The sequence below is a fragment of the Haplochromis burtoni genome, unplaced genomic scaffold (genome assembly GCF_018398535.1).
Source record: "Haplochromis burtoni strain Fernald_Lab_line unplaced genomic scaffold, NCSU_Asbu1 Contig_18, whole genome shotgun sequence".
In the NCBI taxonomy this organism is placed as follows: Eukaryota; Metazoa; Chordata; class Actinopteri; order Cichliformes; family Cichlidae; genus Haplochromis; species Haplochromis burtoni.
In genome coordinates, this window is record NW_024582379.1 from 2,527,337 (window position 1) to 2,539,983 (window position 12,647).

The 12,647-nt window shown below is 40.1% G+C and overlaps 2 protein-coding genes across 3 annotated transcripts in view; both read left to right on the forward strand.

Annotated features, from left to right (window-relative positions):
• Positions 1 to 12,647, forward strand: part of LOC121814111 (guanine nucleotide-binding protein subunit alpha-14-like) — a 48,006-nt gene that overhangs the window by 16,162 nt on the left and 19,197 nt on the right. The window lies entirely within an intron of this gene.
• On the forward strand, positions 85 to 12,158 carry LOC102298372 (guanine nucleotide-binding protein subunit alpha-14). The gene is made up of 7 exons (XM_042218357.1): positions 85 to 1,046; positions 8,146 to 8,330; positions 8,441 to 8,595; positions 9,042 to 9,170; positions 9,645 to 9,774; positions 9,862 to 10,015; positions 10,957 to 12,158. The coding sequence occupies exons 1-7, from the start codon at positions 926 to 928 to the stop codon at positions 11,145 to 11,147; spliced, it is 1,065 nt and encodes a 354-aa protein (XP_042074291.1). The 5' UTR covers positions 85 to 925; the 3' UTR covers positions 11,148 to 12,158.

The following is a 12,647-nucleotide window of genomic DNA, read 5'->3' on the forward strand; positions in this document are numbered from 1 at the left end:
AGTACTTCTTTCTTTGTGAACTGGAAAAACAGTTTTCCAGGCATCTTAAAGTAAAAAAAAGAATCCTCATATTTTAATTAGTTGTTATAGATGTGAACTTTTCGCTACTTGTGATCATTCGACATATATACTGCCACCACTGACTGCTTATACTCTGGATAAATGCTGTGATTACCTCGCTTATATTCTCAAAAACCCTGCTGCAAGATCACAAAACGGGTGCAAAACACTCATTCCTTCACTGTTGGCCTTCCCGCCCTCTAGCGGGCGTGAGGGCCAGCCAGAGGGGCCCTGCCTCCTCCCTGCTGCCGAACTGCTAAATGCGTTTCCTGTCCCTGGATCTCATGAATTGCGAGTGTGATATTATAGAAACTTCCAAGGAAAGCGAGCACAGCATGGAGCACTTCCAAGAATGAGCTATGGCACTCCATGTCCGATTAAAACTCATCTACAGGTGAATTCCTCATCGCTCACCGTTTCCACAGGTTGTGGCAGCGAACTTCCCATTTTATCCTTTTCTATTTGTAGCCGGTGCCACTCCCTCCCGATTCGTCAGGATAAAGCTGAAGTGTCGTCCAGGTAGAGTATAACTGCAGCACTTTGTCCAATAGGAACAGCTCGTGGTGCACCTTGTTGTACACCTCGATGCTTAAGTAAAACAGAGAGAGAGCTTTGGACTTACCCCTGAAATCTAGCACTTTATATTTTAGCAGCAAACTTTTCTGTTTCTGTGGAAGTCAAAGGCGCAGTTTTGAAGATGCTCTGTGCCTTTTTGCGTCTGAAGTTGTGAAGTGCAAGAGGGGGCAAAGGAGTATTTTTTTAACACGTCTGAGTTTCCTTTTTCTTTTTTTTCTGTCTTTAATCAAAGCCTGCGACATTTTTACAGCCGAGTGGTCGTTGGAGAGCAACCTGGTGACTTTCAGCGATGGCTGGATGCTGTGTTTCAGCGGAGGAGAGAGAGAACCAGAGGATCAACGAGGAGATTGAGAAGCAGCTGCGGAGGGACAAGAAGGACTCTCGCAGGGAGCTCAAGTTGCTGCTTTTAGGTGAGCATCACTAACCTGAACACCAGCTCGGAGGGTAACTGACTTCACGGAGTCCTCCTCATTCTCCTCGTGCTCTGCTGTAAATCATTCAAAAGTTTTATCTAGATTGTAGTCATAGATGTTCTTTTCCGGGCAAAAGAAAAGCTTTAAAACATTTGCTCTTAAAGTTGTTCCTCTAGCGGAAGGATCCAGGCGTTTTCATTTTCAGTTGTGGGGGATTTTGGAGACGGCTCGGCAATTGCCATTTCACCGCTTCCTGGCCACACCTGGCCACGGGTATCGTGGCAGGTGGGACAGAGCTCTGACGCCTGTCGACTAGTATTCATTTAGTCATATGAAAGTAAAATGCACACTTTAGAAGGCAAATATATAATTTTATATACATTATATCCAGCACGCTACATTTTGTCATTGCCACGTGTGGCTACATGAGAGGATTCAAGTCATGAGCAGCGTTTCACAGTTGAGGCGCACTGGCTTTCCGAGAACATCCAGGGTATGCGCAGCCGCGCGCCATGGCACTGCCATTGATTTTACGCGTGGTCGGGGGTTTGAATCCTTGAGTACTTTTTGTCTGCTGGGGTTGCTAAGTTTCCACCTGGCCACAGAAATGCCGAAAATGGACACAGACAGACAGACAGACAGAGAGAAAACGGATCGTTCAAAATGATATCCGTTCCTTTACTTTACAACACTTTTACACAGTCCTGTTCGTGATGACCTGTGGAAAGCGTTAAGGCGTGGTAATAGAGCCTTAACCTCATCACACACACACACACACACACACACACACACACACTTCCTACTCATATGCTCGTTGCTATAGGGTTATATAAGTTTATGGAAGCGGCTTCCCGATCCAGAGGAAACTTGCTGAACATGTATCAGGCACATTTTACTGCAGCAGTGTGGGAGCACTTCAGGAACGCAGTCGCCATCCACGCCTCGGTCAGTGGTGTGTTTGAAAGCCATAACTAGCTGCTGCGGGCGCATTTCATGCAAACGTCATGCAAATGCATCACGGAGCACGAGCTATTGGTTTTTACCAACTGTTCTTTTAGCAGATCATTTCACTCAAAACACAGCGTTATGTTTCTGCCTGCAAGCCAACATTCATTTGCTTTAAAAGAAAAAACATTTTCTCAGCTCACTGAAGGCTGTTACAGACAGCTGGACTCCAGCAGTTTTGTTTAACACATCACAAAGGTAGTTGAGAGAAGTCAAAAAGTGGAGTGAAACAACTTTCCAGAAAAAAGGATGACCCTGGAGTCTCTGTTCAGGCTGAAGGAGTGTCAAACATAAGGCCCAGGGCCCAGAACCTGGCCATCAAAGAGCCCAACTCGGCTCCCTAAATAACTTTGGATAATGTGGTAATTGCAAAAAAGAAGGACATAAATGTTATCATTCAAAGTGTATTTTTTTAAAGCTTTTTTAGCGACAAAGACACCAACTGCCCGGTCATGCTGCAGCAAAGTCAGTCTGCAGGATAGAGTCTGGGAAATAAACTGCTTCTTTCTGTCATTTTTAAGCATTTCATCATCATTCTCCTTTCTTAAAGTGTGAGAACAAAGAGTCACGTTGGAGTGTTTCTGTTGCTTTCTGAGGTACTTAATGTATACTTAAATGTCTTTACACAGACAGAAGAAGGAATGATTTGGAGGGTTTTCTTTTCCAGGTAATAAATCTACTGAGATCAAACTAAGATCAAACAGGGCTCTGTGTGGGCCACAGTGTAAAAGGAGTATGACAGCCATGATCTAGAAAGTAACCTTTTGTTACCTGGTCAGAGTGACTCAGCTCTCAGTGGATTTCATTAGGATGGTCAGAGTCAGGTCTACTGAGAGTGCAAGAGATTATATTATAATATTTATACTATATATGCATATAAACATGTATAAATGCACATGCGCACACTTACAAATATGGATATATGCCCTCGATATATCGATATATACCCTCAAATATCTATACATACATTTACATATATAGACACTGAAATACTGTTTGGTTCTTCTTTTTGGAAGAAGTGTTGTTTTTTCTGTTACTTTTAGCTGGAAGATGTTTGAATGTAGCAGTAGATCTGCTGGATCTCTTTTTTTGTTGTTGTTTTTAAAAGTCAAATTTTGCAGATTAGTGACTTCTCATGTTTTTTGTTTTGTGCCTCTGCACAGTCGCTGCCTGGCAGGTACATTTCAGTTGTGAAAAAAAGGGACAGGGCAGAGTTTGACAGGTGGTAGTAGCCGTTATCTCATGACACTAACACCACATTCATTCACACGGGCACCATCACCTCGTGTTACAGCGTTCCCCGATCGAGGAAGTGTGCAGATATGAAGCTGTGTTTGGGCTTGTGGTCAAATCTGTTATATGTGTGTAGCTATTTCATGTTGGCCGCCAGTCTGTGGAGACTTCTGTAGCCGGCATTAATCGGTCACAAGGAAATTGTAAAACCTGACTCTGCACCACGCACACACGCACGTGTCCAGGAATCAAGATAAGTCAAGAGTCCAGCTCAATAAGTCTTTTTCAGCTTTATTGACATATACAGTGAAGAAATGACAGGAAGGTGACGGGAGGGAGAGAAAGAGAGGGGAAGACAAATGGCTAAAGGGCCATGGGTCAGACTTGAACCTTGGCCGGCCATTCTCAGCCTTGTGGTTGCCTGCTCAACGCACTGAGCTAAACTGGCACGTACTATAAGATATCTTGGACATCCCAGACTGCAACGTGAATGACATTTTTTGTGATTGGTGTTTCAAACCTTTTTGTATCTGACAGACTATTTGAATTGAAAATCATTCATGGGGTCAGTTGTCAAAGTTTATATCTACTGTAGCTTCTACCAGTGGCGTCTGAGGAAGAACATTCTGGAGGGACAGTGAAGTGATTCGTCAGTTTTTATAGCTTGACTATCCTTTAATTTTTTTTTTTTTAAAAATCCTCTTTGAAATCAGCACCATTTCACTAAAACAAATTCAAATGGTAAAAGAAATTTGACTGATTGGCAAGTTAATCAAGAATGATATTGACAAATAGAGAACTATCAAAAGTTCATTCTAGAGATGATGATGGCAAAGATTTGTCACAGATCAAGGGCAAAGATTAACTGAATAAAGCATTAACTGAATAATGTGACATGAATACATGCAGTCTGAGCTCGTTAACCTCCCTCCTTGAGGTCCAGCCTGATTTGCCTCCAATCTGAGCACCTGCCTCTCCTTCTTCTCCAAAATGATCTCATCTCCAAGAAACTTGACTTGTAAACAAGGTGCATGCAAATGCACACAATTTGTCTAAGATTTGTTTGTTAAGATGTAAAGATGATGACATGCAAAACAGCTGGGAACCAAGGAGCTGACACACACACGCACACAACAAATGCCCACAAGGTGAAACTCCCCACCCATCCCTGCATAAATCCACACATACACAAACACAGCAACCTCCAATATTCAGGTCTGTCAACAAACACATTTGTTAACGAAATCGGCTGTGCATCATGTGATCTCAATGAGAAAATTACGAGCTTTTGCTGTAAGAGCTGAAGAGTAACATGGCAGAAAGGGACTCTCTTCTGTGTGTGTGTGTGTATGTGTGTGTGTGTGTGTGTGTGTGTGTGTGTGTGTGTGTGTGTGTGTGTGTGTGTGTGTTGGTATTTGTGTGTGTGTGTGTGTTTGATACCTTTTAATAAGAACGAGTAAAGTATGTTTTAGTGAAATATAAGTTAATCGAAAGACCTTTTAGATGGAGAGCTTGAGTCCAAATACACACCGAGTCTCTGAGTTATTAAGCGTGCATCTGATCCTGTCACTCAGGAAAGGTTTCAGGGTGAAAAAGTGCACCGTTCTTGTTGAATTTATTATTGGAAGTTAGGAGGGCTTTTGTTTTATTTATTTTTCCATCTGACCAAAGGAAGGTCATTTTTCAGAAGCAAATTATGTAAGGTTGACTAAAATATTTTATTCAACCAGTGAAACTAAAGCTATGAATGATATGTTGAATTTTATTTCGGGCAATTTGTGATATTTAAACTTCCTATTCTCGGATATTGGCGAGTGTCCCTTTGGCAGTCAAATATACATTCAAATCGTTCAGCTTGCGTCCCTGCGTGGACAAGCTGGGTATTGAGAGTTGTCACAGAACTTGTTTTTATTTCTTTCAACTTATCTCTTAGTAAAAAGTTGTTCATAAAAAGACAGATGGGTCTTTAATGTAGCTGCCAGGCAGCTGCCAGCTGGCATACAGTATGCAACACCTGTGCAACATCACACGTAATAATTCAAATTTGGATCTTTTTTAATGTAAATATTATAAATATTGAGTTGCAGTAATAACTCACCAGGATGCAGCTCAGTAATATTTTAAAGTATATATAAACTTTATGCTCTTGCAGAAGGGGCATGGATGCATGACACTGGGCAGGGGTACATTTTACTGTATCGTAGACAACTTCAAGTTTAAAATTGTCACTGTAAGGAGGGATAGAGACTCCCATGACTTTTTCGTTTGTGTCTTTGCAGCAGAGAGCTAAATTTGCTTGCTTGCAGTGGCCATAATATCTTCTCTTGGGATAAATGAAGAGTAGAAAATTAGGCTCGTCTTTTATCTTTAACCTGGACCAATACCACCAGCAAGCTCTGATCAGCTGACCTCAAAGATCTCGTATTTGCATATGAATGTTGTAATTTACTAATACATGGAGGCAACTGACCATAGTAAACTGGAAATAAACCAGTCCATTTCCAATTTAATTAGCACAATTAAAGGCCAAACATCTAGCTAGCACTGACCACACACAACAACTCAAGGTTCAGTATCTTTCTCCAGGATAGTTTGGCATGCAGAGCGGAGCAGCCGCGGATCAAAATGACCTGCTCTAGCTCTTGAGGCACAGCCTCTCTGTTAAATGGTTCAGACCCAAAGTGATCACTAAAATTTTGGAAGTCAGCGTAAAGAAGAAAGAATCGGTGTCACATTGGGCAAGTTACTTTGAAAAAGTAATTAATTATAGTTACTAGTTACTTCTTCAAAAAAGTAACTGAGTTAGTAACTGAGTTACAAGATTCTAAAAGTAATTAATTACTTGAAAAGTAACTATTGCGTTACTTTAAAAAAAATGCTTTAATTGGCCATTTTTCTACTTTTGATGTTTCCTCTACATTTCACCTTTAAAAACTATTTACTTTGCCTTGTTTGGTATCATTCTTTTCAGCACAACCTCACGTGTCTGAATTTACAGTTATGTTTTCATTTTGACATACTGTATTAACACAATTGATCTAAAATCAGACAAAAAACATAAAATCAGAGTAGAAAAAGTTATATTTTTTACTGTAACAAATGGTAAATGGTCTGTATTTGTATAGCACTTTACTTAGTCCCTAAGGACCCCAAAGTGCGTTACACATCCAGTCATCCACCCATTCACACACACCTTCACACACTGTTGATGGCAAGCTACATTGTAGCCACAGCCACCCTGGGGCACACTGACAGAGGCGAGGCTGCTGGACACAGCCTCGCCTCTGTCAGAGCGCAAAGAACAAAGTTATTTGCATCCATTTACCTTTTACCCCTTTTTTTACAATAATCATTTCAAACTATTTACATGAAAAATCAGCTGTTCTGCATTCAATAAGATGCCACACAAATTATTTGTGCCACTCCAAATATTTTCTGTCCACTATAAAGGAGAACATCACAGCCTGATACCTGCAGGTCTGACAGCAGCAGGTGTATCACTCCTGTTTCTACCTGGAGACAGCAGTCGCCTCATTGTTCTGACACACAACACAAAACTATCCACAACACTACACACTAACTACACAAGACAACACATTAACTACACACTCCAAACACGCTAAACGTCACAAATCTCTCACATCTCAAAACTCGCTCTCTCTCTTTTTCTGCTGTCTCTCTCGCCGTCACTCCTAAAACTTCCCCCTCTTCCTAATTTTTTGCTCATAAGCAGAGAGTGCTTGCTAGCGCTGTCCTTAGACAGTAAATGCGACGAAACTATTGAGGAAAAAACCCGCGTATGTATTGTTTATCATGACTCTGGTTTTACGTGGCCTATCAACACAATTTAAACACTGGTATATATCACCTTGTTGCTTGTTGCCCATCACTGGTGTTACATGGGACCTTTTAGAGGACCTGTTGAGCAGCCTCACAGCCACATTCTGGACCATTTGCAGGGCTTCTGGGGATGATTTGCTCAGGCAGGGAACAAAGGCAAATAATTATAGAGGCATGACAAAATAAAAAGCACTTATGATCACTGCCATTTCACAATGAGACACACACAATATGTTTGAGACAAGCAATAAATAAAAAAACACATTTGTTCTTAACAGAATGCCTGATGGGAAGTAACACCAAGACAATGTAAAGTTTATACAGAACATAGTTGAAAAAATAGTAATAAAAATAAGAAGAATAAGAAATACTTTATTTATCCCAAAAGCTGAGAAATGACTATGTCACAGCAGTTACATATACTGTACTAAAGATAATACATTTTCTAAACACCCCTCCACCACTCAAAGTATTATTGAATTTCTCTAGTAAGTGTGTGCATATCAATACATTTAATAAAATATTATCTATGTAGCTCTCAGCAGCACACATGAGCTCCATATCAACCTGCAAATAAGTAATGCTTACACATTTCAGTATTTATAGTATAATAACAATATCTGCTTGTACAATAAGTACTCTAGTTAGACTAATGTTATTACTGGTGGTTTTGATACTTAAATACTTCTAGGTACTATGAGAACCTTTTGTCTGGCATCAAAATCAAGACAATGAAAGCAGTCGTAACTGACTCATCAGCATGATTTCTTTAAAATTCAGAAACATGACAATTAAAATGGTCAAATCCTGCACCGATGAGCACTGCTGAGAAACAGGCTGTCACGTGAATGCAGATTTTTAAAAACAGACCTTAGACATAAAACTGCATTCCCGTCTGCTCACGCAGCCAGCAGATGTTTACTTTGGTTTGATTTGCAGAATGTTAATTTGCAACGAGGCAAAAAATTGTAGACCAAATAAATCTATTATTGAGTTTAATCCTCAATGTGTCTCACAGGCACTGGAGAGAGTGGAAAGAGCACCTTTATCAAACAAATGAGGATTATCCATGGAGGAGGATATACAGACGAGGACAAGAGGAGCTATGCCAAGCTGGTGTACCAGAACATCTACACGTCCATGCAGACAATGGTCCGAGCTATGGAGGCTCTTGGTATATCTTTCACTGATCCCCAGAACCAGGTACAGGCAGACTGACTCTGTTCCAGTCCTTTACAATAAAGACTTGATGGATGGTTACTGTTACCTCATTGTTACCTCACTGTCTTTTTGTCTTCTCGGTGTCTCCATAGAGCCATGCCAGCGCAGTCCTGGAGGTGGAGGTGGATAAGGTGAAGGACTTAGATAGCAACCTCGCCATGGCTGTCAAGAGTCTGTGGGGTGATCCTGGAATACAGGAGTGCTATGATCGGCGCAGGGAGTACCAGCTGTCCGACTCCACCAAATAGTGAGAATTAGGCATTTATGATCTTTAACAGTGTGCGCAGATCTCTGTACTTTTCTAGATCAAATTATATTGACAGGATTATTAAATGAGTATAATATTCATGCAGAAGGAGGAGTCCCTTCTGACCACATAGATGAGTGCCTGCTGATAGCAGAACAACAAATTAGTACTCGCCTGAGAGGCTGAATATACGTCTCTGTCACTGCCCGATCGAACGATGGCCAATAAAAAAGAGCAAGAGCTTTTTCGCTTGCTGTTTTTACTATTTTGGGAAATCGCAAATTGGATCGAAGCAAAACAAAAAGCATTTGATGTCTCTTACAGTGGAGCAAAGTTCTGTATTTCCTGAGAGTCAAATTTGGTTTACATTTTAAGTTTTCTACATGTTTTCTGTATTTTTCCTTTCTTAGTGTTTTTTTTTTCTCCCTGCATATTTTTCTTTTTAGCTATCTCACAGATCTGGATCGGATTTCACAGCCCTCATACATACCTGACCTTCAGGACATCCTCAGAGTCCGAGTCCCAACCACTGGTATCATTGAATACCCCTTTGACATGGAGAATGTCATTTTCAGGTGAGGTGCATATTGACATCTTCTGCATTTCTGGAGTTTCAGTTCAATTCAGTTCAGTTGAATTTATATAGCATTAAATGACAACAGCAGTCGCCTCAAGGTGCTTTATATCTTAAGGTAGACACCTTACATGTGTAAAAGGTAAGTGAAGAAGAAACACTCAGTGCTTCATGGGAAGCCAATGCAGCCTAGACCTATTGTAGCATAACTAAGGTAGGATCCAGCCCTAACTATATGCTTTATCAAAAAGCAAAGTTTTAAATCTAATCTTAAAAGTAGAGAGGCTGTCTGTATCCCAAATCCAAACTGGGAGCTGGTTCCACAGAAGAGGGGCCTGAAAGCTGAAGGCTCTGCCTCCATTTCTACTTTGAAATACTCTATGAACCAAAATAATAGCAGCAGCACTGGAACTGGCCACAGGCATGGCACCGACCTCGAAGGTGGCGTGACTTTTCTTGGCTGCTTTTATGACAGGATGGTTGATGTGGGTGGTCAAAGATCAGAGCGGAGAAAGTGGATCCACTGCTTTGAGAACGTCACCTCCATCATTTTCTTGGTGGCACTCAGCGAATACGATCAGGTCCTGGCTGAGTGCGACAATGAGGTGAGAATTTAACGACACAGCAAATGATGATTTCAGTTTACATCCTCCTGGAGTTTTACATGTGCTTGATCCCTTTAAACATCTCAGAACCGCATGGAGGAGAGCAAGGCCCTGTTCAAGACCATCATCACCTACCCCTGGTTCCAGCGCTCATCTGTCATACTTTTCCTCAACAAGACCGACATCCTCAAGGAGAAGATCTTGTACTCTCACATATCCACCTACTTCCCTGAATTCACAGGTTAGACTGAGTGAATGCTCATCTTGATTTCAGCTCTTATTCCACCACAAGATTTGTAATTACTTAGCTGATCTAATTAAGTCCTTCATCATACAATCGCTGCACGGTACTCATTTTTATGGAAGTGTTGAAATAGACTAAAAATACTCAACTGACACTATATTAGGTACACTGTGCTGGTACCAGGTTGAACCTCCTTTACCATCAGAATTAGTTTAATTCTTCATGGCTGAGATTTAAAAGGGAGCTGAAAACATTCAGCAGGAATTTTGGTCCACATTGGCAATCATTAGTCTAAGCTCCGCCCCTCCCTCCTTGATACAAGCCCACAAGAAAGTCACCAAATTTGTTCTGCATTAAAAATCCATAATTTGTTCAAAATAAAATAACTGATTGTTGTTGTTTTTTTAAACACATTTTTAATCTTTAAGTATCAAGACTTAGAATTTCAGTTTTGGTTTGGTGTTTTTGGCTGACAGAGTAACCATGTGTGGTCTTCTGCTGCTGTAGACCATCTGCTTCAGAAGATGCTACTTCTGCATACCTTGGTTGAAATGAGTAGTTAATTAACATTAGTTACTATATCATCGTGTCTGGTCATTCTCCTCTGACCTCTGTGAGGACTGCTACTCACAGATCATCTTTCACTTTCAGACTATTCACTGTAAACACTACAGATGGTTGTGTCTCAGTAAATTTGAAATACTCAGACCAGCCTGTTTGGTACCAACATTTAAAGTCACTTAAATCACTTTTCTTCCCCATTCTGATGCTCAGTTTGAACTTCAGCAGGTCGTAAAATGCATCGAGTTCCTGTCATGTAATTGGCAGATTAGATATTTGCATTAACAAGCAGTTGAACAAGTCTACCCAATCAAGTGTCTGGTGAGCGTATGTTGAATTTACTGACATATTTAAATAATATCAACCCTGAATTGCAGGACCTCAGCAGGATCAAGTAGCAGCTCAAAAATTCATCCTAAAAATGTACCAAGAACAAAACCCGGAGAAGGACAAGACGTTGTATTCTCACTTCACCTGCGCCACGGACACAGAAAACATCCGCTTAATCTTCAAGGACGTGAAAACAGCCATCCTCAGGCACAACCTCGGGGACTTCAACCTGGTGTAGAAAGGTTGCATACAGCACAGGAGCAAATGCATACAAGAGAAGACTTGAGGAAAGCCGAAATAGAAAAGAATCTAATTATCAATCAAGCTTAAACCAAAAAAAAGAAATTTGAAATTGTTTCATTTCTAACAAGGGAGATCCAAAAAAGAGAGAATACAAACATCCTGTACCAGACATACTAACATGAAATTGTGTTTAGATGCTTTAGTTTCCCTTGTAGTTTTTTAGTATTTGCTGTAAATGATACTTTACAGTGGAAATGAGAAAGTGAAAATTAGTAGCAAGTAACTGACCCGTTGTGTGAACTACTTATTTAAATAGACATATGATCTGAGTGCTTTAATGTATGTAAATGTATCCCCATGTAATAGTTTGACAAGGATGCTCTTTAGCCCGGTTTTGTGATTTCATAATGTTTAGAAATGGTTGCTCTAACACTGAGACGCATGTAAGTGCCTTATTTACTCAGGACAGTCAGCAGAGCCACGGAGTTCATAGTGTCAGATGTAAATAGTCTGAGATGTGCTTTGGGAAAAAAAATACAACTGTTTCTTCTATTTATGGTTATTTTCAATAAAGAGATATAATTATTTAATAAAGAGTACAAGTCAGGTGCCTGATGTTTTCTTGGTGCGAGAAATAAATGAAGACCGCTTTGAAATTTAAAAAAAAACTTTTATTTTTATTGAAAAAAAAATATGGGAAAAAAAGCCAGCGCAGTGAATATTTTGTTCGCCGAAAACAAAACGATGTTAATGGCAGCAGTAGTAATATTAAACAGTGATGCGCCCAAGACCATGTTTGGCATTGCATATGTGTGGTATAAAAACATAAAAATCACAAAATTTCATACTGCAAGCTCCTCATAAAGTCTGATGCCAGGATGGATATATACAGATAGACATCATATTAGGTCATATACAGCAAACTGATGCATGTAAGTACAGTATAAAAATAGCATGCATCTCTGACTCACACACTCAACAGTCTTTATTCTGCAATGTATAAAAATAGGAAAAAGAACTTTAAGGATGCACATTTTTTGAATTATGTGTACTATAAAGTCATACTAATTCATATTAGCATTAAATGTGCTACAACAATTACAGTTAATTTGGCCTCAGTGATACTCGAGGGATTTTTTTTTTCCCCTATCAGTCGCTGTTAAGATTGACATTTCTACACCCAAATCCTCCTTTACATCCAGAAATGAAAGTTAAACTCAATCTCTAAAGCTACGGTAGAAAAATGTTTTTGGTAGCATGCAGTAAAGAAAAAAAGGCACTGGCACACACAGAGCTCGTGTGTTTAGCACTTCTCAATCTTCAGAGTCAGTACTTGGGTAAACTCTCTCTTGCATCCTCCAATTTGGTGAGAACCCACTGAAAATAAATAATGACCAAAGTTAGAACTAATTATTTTCACTAGTCGTGTATCCCGACTGAAAGGAAATATCAGCTTGAGTCCAAATTGCAAACTTACTTTGGCTATCTCTGGAGT

Coding starts and splice junctions, on each gene's coding strand:
- LOC102298372 (XM_042218357.1), top strand. CDS start 926: ATGGCTGGATGCTGTGTTTCAGCGGAGGAGAGAGAGAACCAGAGGATC. Junction 1,047..8,145: donor GCTCAAGTTGCTGCTTTTAG/GTGAGCATCACT, acceptor TGTGTCTCACAG/GCACTGGAGAGAGTGGAAAG. Junction 9,775..9,861: donor TGGCTGAGTGCGACAATGAG/GTGAGAATTTAA, acceptor TAAACATCTCAG/AACCGCATGGAGGAGAGCAA.